The sequence below is a fragment of the Nerophis ophidion genome, linkage group LG14 (genome assembly GCF_033978795.1).
Source record: "Nerophis ophidion isolate RoL-2023_Sa linkage group LG14, RoL_Noph_v1.0, whole genome shotgun sequence".
Classification (NCBI taxonomy): Eukaryota; Metazoa; Chordata; class Actinopteri; order Syngnathiformes; family Syngnathidae; genus Nerophis; species Nerophis ophidion.
Genome location: NC_084624.1, coordinates 42,792,640 through 42,811,748, shown reverse-complemented (window position 1 = coordinate 42,811,748; position 19,109 = coordinate 42,792,640). Strand labels below are relative to the sequence as shown.

Genomic DNA, 19,109 nt, shown 5'->3' with positions numbered 1-19,109 from the left:
ATGGGTCCTCGCTTTAGGCAAGAAAGTTAAGACATAAAAACAGCTGTTTTTTGTTTTTTTGTTCCTCAGTGTGATGTGAGTGTAGTGCTGTGTGCGATGTAATGATAGCACATAGGCTAGCAAGCCACTACCGATTATTTCCTGCTTCTCAAAGCCAATACCAATTGCTAATACATAACAATTATATTTAAAATCTAGATTTTACTGTAGTTTAAGTAACCCTAGAGGTATAAAAGACTCAAAATAAGGTGGACATGACAAACCGTACCTGTTGATTTGTCCTAACCAAATATGACATCACTAAATTAGCGGTAACATCACAGTCATAAATAAGTAATGAATCTTATGTCCTGATTTCCATTCATCAGTATGTGCAGGACTGTGGCAAAGTGTTGTATTTTGCTAGTAAACATAAATCCCCCAAATAGTGGAAGTTAAGAAGTACAAATTGTAGCTCCAGAGGGTCTGCTGCCGAGAGGTCCAGTGTCTTTAGTGATGGTGGTGGGCGGGGTCTTCTGCATCTCTGATATCGCTGCAGTCAAGTGTATCAGTAATTTGGCTATATGGTTGGTAGAGTGGCCGTGCAAGCAACTTGAGGATTGCGGGTTCGATTCCCGCATCCGCCATCCTAGTCACTGCCGTTGTGTCCTTGGGCAAGACACTTTGCCCACCTGCTCTCAGTGCCACCCACGCTGGTTTGAATGTGGCTTAGATATTGGGTTTCACTATGTAAAGCGCTTTGAGTCACTAGAGAAAAAGCGCTATATAAATATAATTCACTTCACATTGTTTTATCTGTTATCTCTGATGATATGTTTAATGTTTAAAATGTCTGGACATACAGATGGCGTAGAACTCAAATATAGAAGATCAGCTGTGTGTCTACCTCCTCCATGCCCACCTAATAGGGCGAGTCCCCTCTAACGCAGAGAACCCCAAGGCTAATGTTTGCTAGCTCTGACCAGTGCAATTTCATATCAATGAGGAAAACGCAAATCGCTTTGGTCCTACGTTGATCTCTGGCAGGCTGTTTGCTCTTATTGGACACTGCAGCAATGAAAACGACCAAAATATTTTCTTTGTGGCAGACTTCGGACAGCTTCTTTGTCGTTGAAAGCGTTTCGTGGGATTTCATAGTATGAATGCAGGCATCATTTTGGGGTACAGGGCTGTACAACGCAAGCATTTCACTCACATATGCACTTAAAAATAAATGTGCGACCAGAAAAAATAAAAAGAGAACATGCATGCGAGTACGGATTTCAAACATGAATTATCATTTAGCTCTTAAAATAAATCCATACGAAGTGGATCAAATTATAATAAGAGTTTGGGAAAAGAAACATTGTGACAAACCATACAAGCACTATATCAACCCACTGCGCATTTGCTCAGCGCATACATGTGTTACGGACAGCAAAGCCCTGTCTGTTTGAGAGAAAGACATGCATTATTAACCCACAGTTAACAACTAAGTTATGTCACTTTACTGTTTTCTGTGTTGATTGAGCTGTTTTGAAGCAGCAAAAAACGACATTATGTTAAATGAAGAGTTTCCTGACGCTGTCTCTGATAATGTATACAATAATGTAACTGCATCATAGAGCCTACATGAACTCCATGGTGTTCAGGGATGAATAGTCTCTACTATTGCTATTGTACAATTTTTTTCAGCTATAGTAACATTAATCATTAGTAATGTAGCAGCCCAGTTTTGAATGGCAGGGTCCCTGCTGTCGCATGTTGATAAAAATATAACATTTACATAATACAAATCAACTTCCCAAATGCTGTAATAAATTAAGCATAATGAGTTGAACGTATGTCAGCATGTGGCCCTACTTTTAACTCTTTTTTTCAAACGCTTACTTGTTTCAGCCCCAGGGTCAAACACTAGCCATGGCGTCATATTTACTGAAGAGTGTTTGTGTTGTTTGTGTGGGAGTTGTAGTAAGGGCGAGGCACACACACACACACACACGCACAGTGCAACAGCTGCTCCTTAGAGAAATGTTTTAGTCCTCAAAGACAATTTGATACTGTGTCGTTTCTTCCCTGTGCTCTCGTCAAAAAAAAAAAGAGAAACAGGAAGTTATCTGCTAGGTGCGTCCAGGTGAAGTCATTCATTGTGCTTGCATGTGAGCTGCTATGTCACCTTGTGTTATGCCTCGCAACAAAGTCCATTGAGATTTCGCTCAATGTGCAATGAGACTCATGTCAGAATGGTATCATAACAAAGCCATCGAGAAGTGGAGAGATAATGTTTCATACATACCTCCTTCTATTACAGGGTTAGGGAACCTATGGCTCTCGAGCCAGATGTGGCTCTTTTGATGACTGCATCTGGCTTTCCGATAAATCTTAGCTGACATTGCTTAACACGATAAGTAATGAATAATTCCGCTGGTAATCACAGTGTTAAAAATAACGTTGAAAATGTAAAACATTCTCATGCATTCTAATCCATCCATCCGTTTTCTACCGCATCTGTTCAAGAAGTCGCAACAAAAGGTAAGAAGTATTTTATTTATTATTGGTTAGCTTCAGAATAACAATGCTATTAAAAAGAATAAGAGACCTTTTATACTCTAAAAATGTTGATCTTGCTTAAAAATGCACGCATTTAATTGTTTTCAGAGTTTTAAAAATATTATATGGCTCCCACGGATATATATTTTAAATTATTTGGCTTTCATGGCTCTCTCAGCCAAAAAGGTTCCCGACCTTTGTTCTATTAAGTGGGGCATCAGCTTCATGCAGGCGTTGTCACGTGCACACAGCATCGCTGCTCTCGCGACATGCTAGCTTAATTGCGAGTAAAACAAATAGCCAGTCACCGCAGATTTTATTTTAACAACTACAGATATGAACTTGATAGAAAATAAACCCTTGTTTCCACTGCTTGATGATGTGCTCCTTCATTTCGATAGTGTTTTAATGTTATGAGGACGCGCTTTATTAAAATAAGTAAACATACTTTGTTGGCTTTTTAGCAGTTGGCTACAGGGCTACAATAGCTTTTAACTTGGTGGTGGGACTTCAAAGACATGGATGAGAAGTGACGTGTAATGTGAGGGTTAAAGGTTGTTTGCCAGTTGCCCAGATAATAAAACAAAGTTTGAACTTGTTGGAATGGAGTGCTGCATTTTTTTAAATAAAGAAAGACTTACTGAGAATCTGTCTGTGCCTTCCTTAGAATGTTACAATACTTTTAAATGGCAGTAGCTGTTTTGTTACACTAAGACGGCGTCTGCGCATACATGATGGTTCTGACAAGATATTAAGTCGGCAAAGGAGAAGGCAAAATTGCCCCTGAAGTATGCTGGGCGATATGGCTTTTTTTAATATCTCGATTAGGGCTGGGCGATATTGCCTTTTTTTAATGTTACACTAAGACGGCGTTTGCGCATACATGCAGGTTCTGACAAGATATTAAGTCGGCAAAGGAGAATGCAAAATTGCCCCTGAAGTAGGGCTGGGCGATATGGCCTTTTTTAATATCTCGATTACGGCTGGGCGATTTTGCCTTTTTTAATATCGCAATATATTTAGGCCATATCGCGATATACAATATATATTACGATATTTTGCCTTAACCTTTAATGAACACTTGATGCATATAATCACAGCAGTATGATGGAAGAGTGGCCATGCCAGCAACCCCACCTTCAACCCACCTCATCACACCCATTGTGTCCTTGAGCAAGACACTTCACCCTTCCTCCTGATGGGTCGTGGTTAAGGCCTTGCATGGCAGCTCCTGCCATCAGTGTGTGAATGGGTGAATGTGGAAATAGTGTCAAAGCGCTTTGAGTACCATGAAGTAGGGCTGGGCGATATTGCCTTTTTTTAATATTGTGATATTTTTAGGCCATATCGCGATATACGATATATATTACGATATTTTGCCTTGGCCTTGAATGAACACTTGATGCATATAATCACAGCAGTATGATTATTCTATGTGTCTACATTAAAACTTTCTTCTTCATACTGCGTTAATATATGCTACTTTTAAACTTTAATGCAGAGAGGGAAATCACAACTAAGTCCATTGACCAAAAGTGTATTTATTAAAGTTATTAAGCAATGGCACAAACATTCAAGTCATTTCCAAAATTGCAAGATTGTCAGAGACATTTTAAGTGTCAAATAAAAATGAGCTGCATAATAGGAAATCAAATAGTATTCGTCCTTCACTATGTGGTATGTTACTAAGGTTATGAAATTCTCTTCATTCTCTTGCGAGTGACTTTACTAATGATGCTACATATTAGCAGTAATGTTACTTTTTATAGCAACACTTTCCCCCCCCACATTTCACAAATTACGGTTGTCTGTTCGACATATTCCCACTATAAGCCGAACCATCGCCAGACGATGGAAACCCTGCTGTTTTCATTGGGAATTAAGTCTTTCTACATTTGTTGCCAGATCTGCACCATCTTTCTTTCGTACGGCAACGTTAGCAGCTAACGTTAGCCATGCCGCTACCTTTCTGCTGGGCGAGGGCATGTATGTTACGTATGACGTGTCAGTTTGTGACGTATGTAAGAATGTGCGCCTGCTTGTCTGTGAGAAGGAGACACAGGAAAGAGCGAGGAGAGCCTGAAGTGTAATGCCCGCAGCTAAAAGTCCTGCGTGAGAACGTACACGCGAATATTACGATATAGTCATTTTCTATATCGCACAGAGACAAACCCGCGATATATCGATATATCGCCCAGCCCTAATCTCGATATTTTTTAGGCCATATCGCGATACACAATATATATATATCTATATATTTTGCCTTAGCCTTGAATGAACACTTGATGATATAATCACAGCATTATGACGATTGTATGTGTCTACATTAAAACATTCTACTTCATACTGCATTAATATATGCTACTTTTAAACTTTCATGCAGAGAAGGAAATCACAACTAAGTCAATTGACCAAAACTGTATTTATTAACCTTCGTCTTGTGTTAGGGTCGGCACCGACCCGTTTTAGTTTTTAAATGCATAAAAGAACCACATAAATTTATTTTTATGCATCAAGGCTTTTTGACTTTGTCAGGAACCTCTATTTCAACAAAATAAAACTTGTTTTTTTTGTTTCACTAAATTATAAAATGCTCTGGTTGAAATTATGATCTTGGTGTTGTTAGGGTCGGTTTCGACCCAGTTATAAAAATAAGACTGTAAAGCACTAAGTAGAGCCAAAACTGAACACACTGACGGCCAGCTCCTCTCCCAATCATGTGAGCTTTAGTGGATTCTCATTTTACCTTGTTATCCAGTACAAAAACAAACAAAATTTATGTGGTTCTTTTATGCATTTAAAAACTAAAATGTCCAGACATTTGAGGTCAATTCAGCATAGAGTTGTTACTATGTTAAAATTATTAAAATGAAAAAATAAATAAAACAAATTTATGTAAGAGATGTGTTCTAATACCCCTCAGTAATGGTCAGGTAACACAACAACCTTTTTATTATTTATACGATTCTCTTCCGAGGTTCGTTTTACCATTTTTTTCAATTGAAATCGAGGGGTATACTGACAAAAAAAAGGCCCAATGGTCCACACCAAAAATATTAAAACCAATATTTTCATGGATAAGGAAACCTAACGAGGTAACCAAGAGATGAGAAACAAATTGGATGATAGATAATTGTTTTTAGTGTATTTTACAGCTGATTTAAGACAAGGGTCAAAACCGACCCGTTAACATAAGAGATGGTAACAGAAAGCTAACACAAGAGGAAGGTTAAACAGTTATTAAGCAGTGGCACAAACATGCATGTCATTTCCAAAACAGAAAGTGCAAAATTGTCGGAGACATTTTAAAACAAGCTATTAGTGCACTTTTGTGCATAATGTCACTAAGATGACATATCAAACACAACACAAAATTAAAGTGCAATTTTTTTTACAGAACGCCACTACAATAGTTTAAAACACATAAAGTGCACTTTTGTACATTATATCACACAATATATTTAAACAACCGTCAAATAAAAATTAGCCACATTATAGGAAATCAAATAGTGTATGTCCTTCGCTATGTGGTAGTTTACTGTGGACATTATCTCCTTTTGTTGTTGAATGTTTTCTTTTTCATACGGTGTTGATCTGGAAATGTTTGCCTCGGCCTTTTGATGGTGTTGGCGTGTGGCACCGAATGGAGATGTTGACATGCAGAGTAAACACTCTTCATTCTCTAGCAGGTGACTTTTCAAATGATGCTACATATTAGCAGTAATGTTACTTTTGGTAGCGACGCTTGTGCCCCACACTTGATAAATTAAAATGGTTTATTCGCTTGAAGCCAAACCACCGCCAGATGATGGACCCCCTTCTGTTTTTCTTTGGAATTAATTCTTCCTTATTTTTTTTACCAGATTCGCACCTTCTTTCTCTCGTATTTGCACTAGCACCACAGCTATCGTTACCCATGCTGCTACCTCTCTGCTCCGCGAGAGTGTATACGTATGTGACGTATGACGTGACAGTATGTGACGTGTGTAAGAAGGTGCGCTTGTTTTAAGTCTCTGTGAGAAGGAGACACAAGACGGAGTGGGAAGAGCCTGTAGTATAATGCCCGCAGCTAAAAGCAACTGCGTGAGAACGTATACTCAAATATCACGATATAGTCATTTTCTATATCGCGTATATCGATATATTGCCCAGCCCTGGTTTGTGCATAACTTATTATTCAGCGCTAGTAGATTTGAGCTAAATTGAACAGATTTTTTTTCGGCGTCTGGAAAAATTAAAAGCTCTGGGTATATTAAGTGCTGGAATGCAGAACGGCAACAACATGCCGGTGACGTTCCACCGGCGGTGGAAATTGACACTTTGACTTGAATAAAAACGGAAAAAGTCCGCGACTGTTCCGCATTCCGTGGGAATCCAGGGTTGCGTCAAAGCTAGCTGCGCTAGCCACACAGTAGACCTAATGCAGCTTGTGCTAACTGACGTGTCCTCACTGTCTAAATGTATTTTATTTTTATTTTCTAACATGTGGACAAGTCCCTCAAGCAGGAACACCTCTCCAATCGTTACATAAAGCCATACTCACGTTTATGCCGGCGTCAGAGTGGCGATGTTTTGGAAATATTGAGGTTAAGCTAGCTTGCGTGTGAAGAGATGAAAAATCAAAGTAAATGCTTTTTATGATTCAAAAAGTGTTGAGTTTTAACCATGTGTATAGGTTAACTATTGAGGCGGTAAAGAGGATGAAGGTAGTCAGTAGATGGGGGGGGGGAGTATTGTAGCATGGGAATTTTGTGTAGTGAACTGTAATTACCGAGTGTGGGCTGCAGAGGGAGGTGACGGCCTTACCGCAGTTTTGCACCTAATCTGGGAGTGAATAAGAAACAAGAAAGTGTTTGCGGAGCTGTATTGTGTTTGGAATCCTGCCTGTTAGCTATACAGTGTTAGTTTTGTGAAAACAAATAAGCTGATTCGTGCACAGTCATTCTGTTTCCTTCATATTGCCGCCGCCGTTACATTATATTCATGAATGTATAAAGAAATGTAATAAAAAGCTTCATGTTATAATTGAACAAACAAACTTGCAGAATTGATTGATTGATTGAAACTTTTATTAGTAGATTGCACAATACAGTACATTTTCCGTACAATTGACCACTAAATGGTAACACCCGACTAAGTTTTTCAACTTGTTTAAGTCGGGGTCCACGTTAATCAATTCATGGCAGGTACGATGTACACAATCTCACATCGATTACTTTACTTAGTGACTCACTAGCTCAACAAAATATTTCAGTTTTTACAGTTACAATACTTTTTAGCAAATGTAGCCCTCGTATCTCATGTATTCATGAAATGCTTTACACTGATGAAGTGAAGAGATTCTTTCAAACCAGTCAAAACATTGAACTAATCAAATAAACTATAGATGTACATTGTGGACTGGTTTCTTTAGATATGGTAAATATATTTTCCCCACAAAAACAAACAATTTATGATGTAGTACAGTCATGAAAAAGAGGTGTGGTTTTCTGTTTAAAGCATCTAATACAGGGGTCGGGAACCTTTTTTGCTGAGAGAGCCATGAAAGCCAAATATTTTAAAATGTATTTCCGTGAGAGCCATATCATCAGAATCAGAATAGTTTTCATTGCCATTGTTTGAGAACGGGTTCACAAACTAGGAATTTTTCTTGGTGCAATTGTGCAATATAAAACACATATAACACAAAATAGAATAACATGAGCTGTAACTGAGCTATCAGATCTTGTTATTGTTCATGTGTCTAATGGCCCAGGGCAGAAAAGTGTTCAGGTGGCGGGAGGTGTGGGTCTGGAGGGACCGTAGTCTCCTGTCTGAGGAGAGAGGGGAAGGTTTTTTAACACTAAATAAAACTAAATGCGTGCATTTTTTAAGTAAAAACAACATTTTTAGAGCATAATAAGTCTTGTTATTTCTTGAACAGGTGCGGTAGGAAATGGATGGATGGATTAAAATGCATGAGAATCTTTTATATTTTTAACCTTATTTTTAACATCGTGGTTACCAGCCGAATTATTCATTACTTATCATGTTAAGCAATGTCAGCTAAGATTTATCTGATAGCCAGATGCAGTCATCAAAAGAGCCACATCTGGCTCTAGAGCCATAGGTTCCCTACCCCTGATCTAATATATCGAAACCATTGTTAGGTTTTCTTGCATTTTAACATAATTTTTATTGAGAAAATGCTTTCCAAAGTATCTTAAAAAAGTATTCAAATTCAGAGGGTAATGCCCCTGAATCCCCCAAAGCTCTCCTGAGACTAGGCTGATATTTTTCCAAGTCCTATTTTTTTTTTAACCTCACTAAGATCCCTGCTATCTGACCATAAAATAATCCATTAAGTTAGCCATCACCTTGGCATGCATCTGTTTACAGCCGTATATTTCTTGAAGACAGCAAACGTGGCTGTGTAATAGAACACCACTTCAAAAACTCAGTTTTACTTGAGAGCCTTAAAGACTTGAATGTATAGCTTTCAGGAGACAAAAGTTTAAAGTCCAGCAGATGAGGGTCAGTCACCTACAATAAATGGATAGAAATATTACAGAATGAAGAAAAGCAGCACGTGAAAGCATACAAAACTATATACCATACCCACTTCATATCATGTTAGACCCGCTCGACATCCATTGCTTTCCTCCTCTCCAAGGTTCTCATAGTCATCATTGTCACCGACGTCCCACTGAGTCATTATTGTCACCGATGTCCCACTGGGTGTGAGTTTTCCTTGCCCTTATGTGGGCCTACCGAGGATGTCGTAGTGGTTTGTGCAGCCCTTTGAGACACTAGTGATTTAGGGCTATATAAGTAAACATTGATTGATTGATTGATACAATACAATCTGCATAAAAGTCAAATGATCCTGAACCAATAATGTGATCTGTATTTTTTCCTCAAACAAAATAAGGTCTTGATTGAGTTTTTCTAAAACATTTAATTTGTTGTGGTCCTTTCTCTTTCAGAGCAAACCGTACATGTTTGACCGAGTCTTTCAGTCCAGCACGACACAAGAGCAAGTCTACAATGCCTGTGCCCAAAGGATTGTAAAAGGTGAACATTTTTATTAGTTTTCACACTTCTATTGAATCCCACATTTTAATGTATTGTGTGTTGTCCTGCAGATGTTCTGGAAGGATACAATGGAACAATTTTCGCCTATGGCCAGACATCCTCTGGAAAGACACACACCATGGAGGTGAGAATGAAGTCGCGCAAATACAAATGCACTGTGTAAATGTTTTCCATTTTCAGGGGAATCTCCACGACACAGACGCAATGGGCATTATTCCCAGGATAGTTCAAGACATTTTCAACTACATCTATTCCATGGATGAAAACCTGGAGTTTCATATTAAAGTAGGTCCAGTTAAGCTATGGAAAATCACTACAATGTAATTGTTAAGGTGAAACTTTTTCATTGTCTATTGATGCATAATGCACTGAAATAAGATGTTTTTGTTTTTTGTGTAACATCATATTTGAATAATGTATAGTAATTATTGTTAGTAATAGATTAGATTACCGTATTTTTCAGACTATAAGTCGCAGTTTTTTTCATAGTTTGGCCGGGGGTGCGACATATACTCCAGAGCGACTTTTGTGTGAAATTATTAACACATTACTGTAAAATATCAAATGATATTATTTATCTCATTCGCGGAAGAGACGAAGAAAATGTCAGCAATCGTCACACACACGTCAGCAATCGTTACACACACCTCAGCAATCGTCACACACACGTCAGCTATCTTTACACACACCTCAGCAATCGTCACACACACCTCAGCAATCGTCACACACACCTCAGCAATCGTCACACACACCTCAGCTATCGTCACATACACGTCAACCAAAATTGTGGGTCATGGAATGCTAACTGCTATATGCTACTGCCGTAGCTATTTAAATGGATAATTTCATTGTTGGCGGCAACTTAAAAAAACTGAGAAGGGCAAAACAAAAATTGGACCGAAAAAGAAATCATGTACTGCAGATTACAAGCTGGACGTAGTGAAATATGTAGCGGAAAATGACAAGAGGAAGCGGCGCATACCTTTGGAGTTGGCAGAGTTGTTTAGAAGCGACATCGAGGAAGAAGATTTCATCGGATTTATCGATCAGGAGTGACATATTGTTTGGTAAACTTATAGCATGTTCTATATGTTATTTATTTGAATGACTCTTACCATAATATGTTACGTTATATATGCATCATATAACGTACACTTATTCAGCCTGTTGTTCACTATACCTTTTTTATTTTAAATTGCCTTTCAAATGTCTATTCTTGGTGTTGGATTTTATCAAATAAATTTCCCCCAAAAATGCGACTTATACTCTGGTGCGACATATATTTTTATTTTTCCTTCTTTATTATGCATTTTCGCCTGGTGCGACGTATACTCCGGAGCAATTTATAATCCGAAAAATACGTTATTGTAATTATCTGTTATACATATTTCCACATTTGCTGAAAATTATGATTTTCTGCCCCTCTGTTGACAGGTGTCCTATTTTGAAATTTACTTAGACAAAATCCGGGACCTTTTGGATGGTAAGTGGCTGCCCGTGGAAGAGTGTTTCACTCATTTCGGACAATTCTACTCCAGTTTAAAAAAAAAAAACAAATCACTTGCAAAACGTAGCGTTTGTTCTATTTTCTTATTTTAAGCAAACACAAAATAAGTGCACAGTACACTTAAAGGCCTACTGAAATGAGATGTTCTTATTCAAAAGGGAATAGCAGGTCCATTCTATGTGTCATACTTGATCATTTTGCGATATTGCCATATTGTTGCTGAAAGGATTTAGTAGAGAATATCCACGATAAAGTTCGCAACTTTTGCTTGCTAACAGAAAAGCCCTGCCTCTACCGGAAGTCGCAGACGATGACGTCACATGTTGATGGCTCCTCACATCTTCACATTGTTTTTAATGGGAGCCTCCAACAAAAACAGCTATTCGGACCGAAGAAAACGACGATTTCCCCATTAATTTGAGCGACAATGAAAGATTCGTGTTTGAGGATATTGATAGCGACGGACTAGAAAAGAAAAAAAAGTTTTAAAAAAACCGCGATTGCATTGGGACGTATTCAGATGTTTTTAGACACATTTACTGGGATAATTCTGGGAAATCCCCTATCTTTCTATTGTGTTGCTAGTGTTTTAGTGAGTTTAATAGTACCTTATAGTCGGAGGGGTTTGTCCACGGGTGTGTTGACGCGCAGTGTCTCAGGGAAGTCGACGGCAGCTTTATGGGCAGCACAAGCTCAGCTGATCTCCGGTAAGAAGCGACTTTTTACCACAATTTTCTGACCGAAACCTGCTGGTTGACATTCGGTCGGGATCCATGTTCGCTGAGATCCATTGTAAAGTTTCACCTCCGTGAATTTTAAACAAGGAATCACCGTGTGTTTGTGTGGCTAGAGGCTAAAGCTTCCCAACTCCGTCTTTCTACTTTGACTACTCCATTATTAATTGAACAAATTGTAAAGGATTCAGCAACACAGATCTCCAAAATACTGTGTAATTATGCGGTTAAAGCAGACGACTTTTAGCTGTGTGTGTGCGCAGCGCTCATATTTCCTAACAGCCCGTGACGTCAAGCATACACGTCATCATTACGCGACGTTTTCAATTTAGTAAACTAAACCGGCCGTATGGGCATGTGTTGCAATGTTAATATTTCATCATTGATATATAAACTATCAGACTGCGTGGTCGGTAGTAGTGGGTTTCAGTAGGCCTTTAAGATAAGAAATGTAATGATTCAAGAAAAGCCAAGTGATACGTGTTTGTGTTTTTTTTCCAGTGTCAAAGACCAATCTGTCAGTGCATGAAGACAAAAACAGAGTACCTTATGTCAAGGTGAGACTTAACATTGAGGCATGTGTCACACCTGTTGAATCCATTAAGAATATGCCACTAATGACCTCTGATGCTTCCTTGTGAGCACAGGGCTGCACTGAGCGCTTTGTCTGCAGTCCAGATGAGGTCATGGACACCATTGATGAAGGCAAATCCAACAGACATGTAGCAGTCACAAGTAAGACATCAGTCTACCAGTCTCCATGTAACACTAGATGCTGCATAAAGGTGCTGAGATGAATGCTTCCTGTCCTCAGACATGAATGAGCACAGTTCCAGGAGTCACAGTATCTTCCTGATCAACGTCAAGCAGGAAAACACTCAAACAGAGCAGAAGCTCAGCGGCAAGCTCTACCTTGTGGATCTGGCTGGAAGTGAAAAGGTACGTAGGAGAAGAAGGCATTCAAATGACTTCTTTGCCGTGTTGCCCTATAACATGAGTTTGTGATGTTCAGGTCAGTAAAACAGGAGCAGAGGGAGCCCTCCTGGACGAAGCAAAGAACATCAATAAGTCACTGTCGTCCCTCGGTAATGTCATCTCGGCCCTGGCTGAAGGAACGGTCAGTACCTCAACTTCATCCTCTGGCAGGAAGTGTTTGTGATAAACTCGCAGAGATTGATAGTCATGTCCCTCCAGGTGTTTGTCTGGTGAAGCAGCACCATTCATACATCCACTGGTCCATCAGACTATAAAGATAACTGATCCTACAGCAATGTTTCTTTGGGGCTGTGGCTGCAATTTCACACTTTTCACATTGATCAATGTTTGGTGTGTTTCGTACTCACCCAGTTGCAACCAGCCTCTGGTGTGGTCCTCTAAAACAAACGAGCATGTGTACGCTTATCAAACGTAGCAGTGTTGGTGTATGGACATCAATTGTGCTGTGCCGCTAGACCATTTACCCTCTGCACACTTTGGTATGGGCTGAAGAAAAGCTCATTTAAATCTGGTGCTTGGGTCTACTTTTGTCTACCTCAGCATGGTTGTGTTGTTTTCTTGCAGTCCTTCACCTCGTCCTGGCCCCGCAGCTGTTCTGTCGTCTCAGCAAATATGAGCCAATTATATGGGCGGGTGCATTAGTGAGGTCGACAAAATAAAAAGATCAGCTCAACTCTGACACTAATTATCATGAACGTGAAAAACATTTAGCCAGCAGGAGCCTCACTTCTGTGGTTGGACATGTGATTTATAGGCACACCATTTAAGTGTCTGTCACAGGTGTGAAACTCAAGGCCTAGGCGGCCAGACCACATTATTTTATATGTCCTGCGAAAGCCTCGAAGTAATATGCATCAATAAAGTACTTTTATCCTTTCCGACAATTTATTTTTTCCATTTTGACAGTAAACAAATGCATGTACTACATGCAATCACATCTCTACTAAACTTTAATATTATCAAAATTATCAACAAACAGACATTCCAAAAATTTTTACAAAACACTTAAATATCTGCTTGAGTTATGATTTCAAAGCAAGTTAACCAACAAATTGTACCCTGTAAATATACCAGTAGATTTTACTGGCGACTTAATTGACAGGCTTTTTTACCTTAAAATCTATGGTGTTTACAGCATATTACTGTTAATGGGAAAGTAGTGCCACTGTTTTTTATTGTAAAATTCTGCCAATTATTCACCGTAAAAAACTTTGGTACCGTTTTTCCATTTTCAATAAAACATTTTAAAAACAACCATTGATTTTATGGTAAAGAAAAACTGGCACCTCAGTTGACACAGTAAAGATAAAAAACAGTGTTACTCTTTCTCTAATATACCGTAAAAAAAAAACACTCTAAATTTTAGTCCGTTTTTACACAATAATATGATGTAAAAAAAAACACTATAAATTTCATCGATCTACAAATTTTTTTAGAGTTTTCTTAAATACAAAAATCAAACGCATTAGCAATTATGTAATAACAGCTTGAGGGGAAACCTTACACATTTATATTCATTTTAGTCACTGTTTAAAGCGACTTCAGAGGGCAGCCATCACTTTGATTTAACCCTTAACGAAAACAAGTTTGACACCCCTGTTCCATGTGATGACGGGTGCAAGATCAGCCTGTCATTGACACGTTGCTTTGTGTGTTGGCCAGGCCTACATCCCGTACCGAGACAGCAAGATGACCCGTATCCTTCAGGACTCGCTGGGTGGTAACTGCCGAACCACTATCGTCATCTGCTGCTCGCCTTCCTCTTACAATGAGGCTGAGACCAAATCTACCCTAATGTTTGGACAAAGGTTGGCAAGAAAAACACTCCTTAAAATAAGTTTTATCTGATCACAGTGGAGACATATTTAGTCAAATATTGTGTGATTATCTGTGCAGAGCAAAGACCATCAAGAACACTGTCACTGTGAACGTAGAGTTGACAGCAGAACAGTGGAAGCAGAAGTATGAGCGGGAGAAAGAGAAGAACAAGACCCTTAGGAACACAGTCACCTGGCTGGAAAATGAGCTCAACCGCTGGAGGAATGGTGAGCTTCTACCGGACTTATCTTTGGTTATAATGACATTTCTTCTGGCTGTACTTATATGGGTATTCACATCCTCCCAGGGGAGAGTGTGCCGGTGGAAGAGCAGTTTGACAAGGAGAAAGCCAAGGAGGAGGTGCTGGCGTTGGACAACATCATCAATGAGAAGCCGGCGTCCACACCCAACGTGCCCGGCATCCGTCTCACCGACGTGGAGAAAGACAAATGTGAGGCCGAGTTGTCTAAACTCTACAAGCAGCTAGACGATAAGGTGAGGAAGAATAAGAAGGGTAGTCAGAGGTTACTGTTTTTTTTTTTTTTTTGTGATTTCCCTCTGTGTGGTGCGACGTTACCGGCTGGCTCTGTGTCGCCTTGGAAACGCTTAAGATTAAAGTTGCGCGCTTTGCAGAACAAGGACTTTCTTATCTTAACCGAAGAGGTTATGTTTTTTGCCAAGCTTGTTAGCAACAAAACTCGAATAGTTATTGACAGATTTTGATGACATTTTTAGGAAATGTCCAAAAAATTCCTCTTATCTATAAACACACTTCACTTCCTGCTTTCCACTTTCCGCGCCCCCTTCTTGGCGGTCTTCCGCTGCACAGAGGATTCTGGGAGATTGATTTTATTTTTTGATTCAAACAAATTCAAAGTGCCAGAATAAAACTACACTCACCAAGTTTTAATTTTATATGGTCACACGTTACGGCAATATCGTGAAGACTTCGAAATGGAAATACCGGAGTATCTATAATACCTTCAGATCCCTATTGATTGATTTTACTCTTAGTCCCTTTGATCATTGTGGCCGCCCATTGACTTCCATTGTAACACATATTTTTCTATATAATGAAAGCCTATATCCATCCATCCATCTTCTTCGCTTATCCGAGTTTGTGTCGTGGGAGCAGCAGCCTAAGCAGAGAAGCCCAGACTTCCCTCTCCCCAGCCACTTTGTCCAGCTCCTCCCGGAGGATTTTGAGGCATTCGCAGGCCAGCCGGGAGAGATAGTCTCCCCAACGTGTGCTGGGGCTTCCTAGTGGCCTCCTACCTGTCGGACGTGCCTTAAACACCTCCCCAGGGAGGGGCATCCTAACCAGATGCCAGAACCACCTCATCTGGCTCCTGTCAATGTGGAGGGGAAACGGCTTTACCTTAAGCTCCTCCATAATGATAGCACTTCTCACCTTATCTCAAAGAAAGGGCCCCGCTAATCGACGGAGGAAATTAATTTTGGCCGCTTTTACTCATGATCTTGTCCTTTCGGTCAAAATTTAAGGCTCATGACCATAGGTGAGGATGGAAATGTAGATCGACCGGTAAATTGAGAACTTTGCCTTCTGGCTCAGCTCCTTTTTCACCACAACGGAATCAGAAAACCTAACATGTTATATTGCTTTCACCACAAATACTGAACAGATCTAAGCATCTCCCTTCCGAAATACAAGGAAAAATTGTTTTGTATGAAATTACACTTATCCTCTAGCCAATGCGAGAGGCATTTTCATTCACATAGTGTTTTTGCATGATAAAATTTAATTTGAAAGGTTTGCCAACTTACAACTTGAATGCAAAAAAACATTATCGGAGTGGGTTGTTATTGCTACAGAGAGGTGTGTAAATGTGGTTTTGAAGACATTTTGTGTCCATTGTCAGCGTGTATATGTGCAATGGCACCACTAAACTCCTACATGACAGATTGTGGTTAAATGATACGATAGACTTTAATCATCCTACAACAGAGAAATGATGTGCTTGCAGCGCTGCAAAAAGTCCACAAAAAAGAAAGTTAGGGCTGTCAAAGTTAACACGATAACGCATTAATTGTAAGTTCCTTTAACGGCACACATATTTTATAAACACGCTGCATCCGGGCTCATTTTTGAGGAGTGGGAAAATTCGGCTGCTCTCTTATTTACTGATGAGCCACCACTGGGAAGATAGCGATCAGGAAAAGGGTGGATAATGGAAATACCAGGTCCAACACCATGAAAAGTTGTCGTCCTGACAAAAAAAACATTTTCTTAATCCACGATCGCTGTGAGACGTCACATTGAAACAACAGCCAGCTCTTGAGCTTTACTTCCCGTGTTTAGATTAGTTTAACACATTAATAACACACAATGTAGATTGTTACTGTTGGCAGAAAGTAAAGACAGTGGGCAGGAAGTCCAGCCTTACTTTTTTTGTGGGGATTTTGACTAGAGGTGGGAAGCTATGGCTACCTCACGATTTGATTTCAATTAGGGATGCATCGATAATCAATTAAAATTGATTATTGATGCATCCTTAATTTTATGAATATTGATGCAGTTTTACAAGTCTATTTGTTTCACTAAATAAGCGTTTATCATGTGCAACTTAAAAAAAAAAAAAAAATTGGGGAATTAGAATCTGTTCAATTATTCCTCCCATTTATTAACTTAATGGAAATGTGTGCAAAACTGGACCATAAGTGCCTTTTAAAATAAGGGGCTGGTACGATCTTCAGTCACCCAAATTTTAGAATTGTCTGCATTACTTTATTTGCAATAACTAAATCGATTATCTACCCCAAAAGGGACAAGCGGTAGAAAATGGATGGAAATTAATTATCGGTTATTGACGTTTACTAATCGATTCGATAGTAGTCCATGTCAGAATTGCGTTGCATCTAAAAATCGATTATTTCCCCCACCTCTAGTAAAGGTACTTTCTAAAACCAATCACATAGGTGTAGGACATTTTCTGGCAGATTGAAATAAAGTGTGTATTATTTTATAAAATGTTCTAGTTAATAGTCCTCAATTAAGGAATGTTCAGGCACCGCAGCCCTGTCTCTGTCCGCAACATAAACGTGTGGCAGAGTCAGCAGCTGGTCTCCGGTGCAAACATGGACATGGCCAAAAGGCTCCTCTAGGCAGATCCAAAAGTTCACGAAATGGCACCAAAAAGCACTGCAGAAGTCACGAAAGTGCTACCGCTTGTTGCGCATTTCTGAAGATGCCAGGACCTAAAGGCAAAGAACACAGGAAAACACCAAGAACACAAAAGGAGGATAAACAACAGCGCAGAGCTCCTGCAACCAGCAGCCACTACAGTGACGGCACTTTAGAAAAAAATGCAGTTTAAATGCACGTAATCTTCAACGGTATTTACGTTCAAACAAACATTTAGTTTCAGCAAAAATAGGTGATCATTTTTTCCATCCATTTTCCCTCTCAGGGTTGAAGGGAGAGCTGGAGCCTATCCCAGCTGCACTCTGGCGAAAGGCAGGGTACAAGTCGCCACTTCATTGCAGGGCCAACACAGAAAGACAAACAAGCATTCACACACTAGGGCCACAGAAAGAACCCGGGGCGTTCTCTGTGAGGCACAAGCGCTAACCACTGAAATCGAATTTCGAATTATCCACTTTTAAACAATTTTTTAGAAAATGTTGCATATTTAGTTTTTCCCATAATAAGAAATTTGTTTTGTGTTTGTTTTACAAAACAAAAGATATGTAAGTCATCCAAAAAATGTGGATAAGTGTGAACCTGCTGAAAGATTTAAAGCATTTAAAGTTGTTGTAGTTTTTTTTTAATAATATATGACACTTTTATGAGTTTGTCTATTTAAAAAAAAAAAAAATGCTGTCAATGTTCCAAAAATAATAATGCACAATAATCAGTGTTGCGAATTATAATTTTTTTTGTTACAAAAAGAACATAAAATATTAAAAAACATTACAGATATATAAAAATGTAGAGGAGCCAGATCAGGTGGTTTGGGCATCTGGTCAGGCTGCCTCCCTAGGGAGGTGTTTTGGGCACGTCCGACTGGTAGGAGGCCACGGGGAAGACCCAGGACACGTTGGGAAGACTATTTCTCCCGGCTGGCTGGGAACACTGGACGAAGTGGCTGGGGAGAGGGAAGTCTGGGCTTCCCTGCTTAGGCTACTGCCCCCGCGACCCGACCTCAGATAAGCGGAAGAATATGGATGGATGGATGGAAAAATGTTATCTATAAATAGGTCTAAAATGTTAAGTTTTTAAAAAATATATATTTTATATGACTTAACAATAATTTTTAGAATGCATCCGTTTTTGGGATAAAAGGGATAGTGTGAGTTTTTGGAAGAACATATGCGGTCGCTTCCAAGGTTTCATGTCCCCAATGGGTTAAGTGTTTTCTTGCCCTGATGTGGATGAGGATGTCGTCTTGGCTTGTGCAGTTGTTTGAGACCTTTGTGATTAAGGGGCAATG

The 19,109-nt window shown here is 39.4% G+C and overlaps 1 protein-coding gene across 2 annotated transcripts in view; it reads left to right on the top strand.

Moving 5' to 3' along the window:
• The window catches only part of LOC133568704 (kinesin-1 heavy chain), a 37,616-nt gene that overhangs the window by 9,975 nt on the left and 8,532 nt on the right, over positions 1–19,109 (top strand). For both annotated transcript variants that reach the window (XM_061920805.1, XM_061920804.1), the window contains exons 2-12: positions 9,495–9,582; positions 9,654–9,727; positions 9,784–9,888; positions 11,038–11,086; positions 12,346–12,401; positions 12,492–12,579; positions 12,659–12,783; positions 12,857–12,961; positions 14,503–14,648; positions 14,737–14,885; positions 14,966–15,153. In XM_061920805.1, coding sequence (XP_061776789.1) covers positions 9,495–9,582; positions 9,654–9,727; positions 9,784–9,888; positions 11,038–11,086; positions 12,346–12,401; positions 12,492–12,579; positions 12,659–12,783; positions 12,857–12,961; positions 14,503–14,648; positions 14,737–14,885; positions 14,966–15,153 — 1,173 coding nt within the window. The remainder of the gene's footprint in view (positions 1–9,494; positions 9,583–9,653; positions 9,728–9,783; positions 9,889–11,037; positions 11,087–12,345; positions 12,402–12,491; positions 12,580–12,658; positions 12,784–12,856; positions 12,962–14,502; positions 14,649–14,736; positions 14,886–14,965; positions 15,154–19,109) is intronic.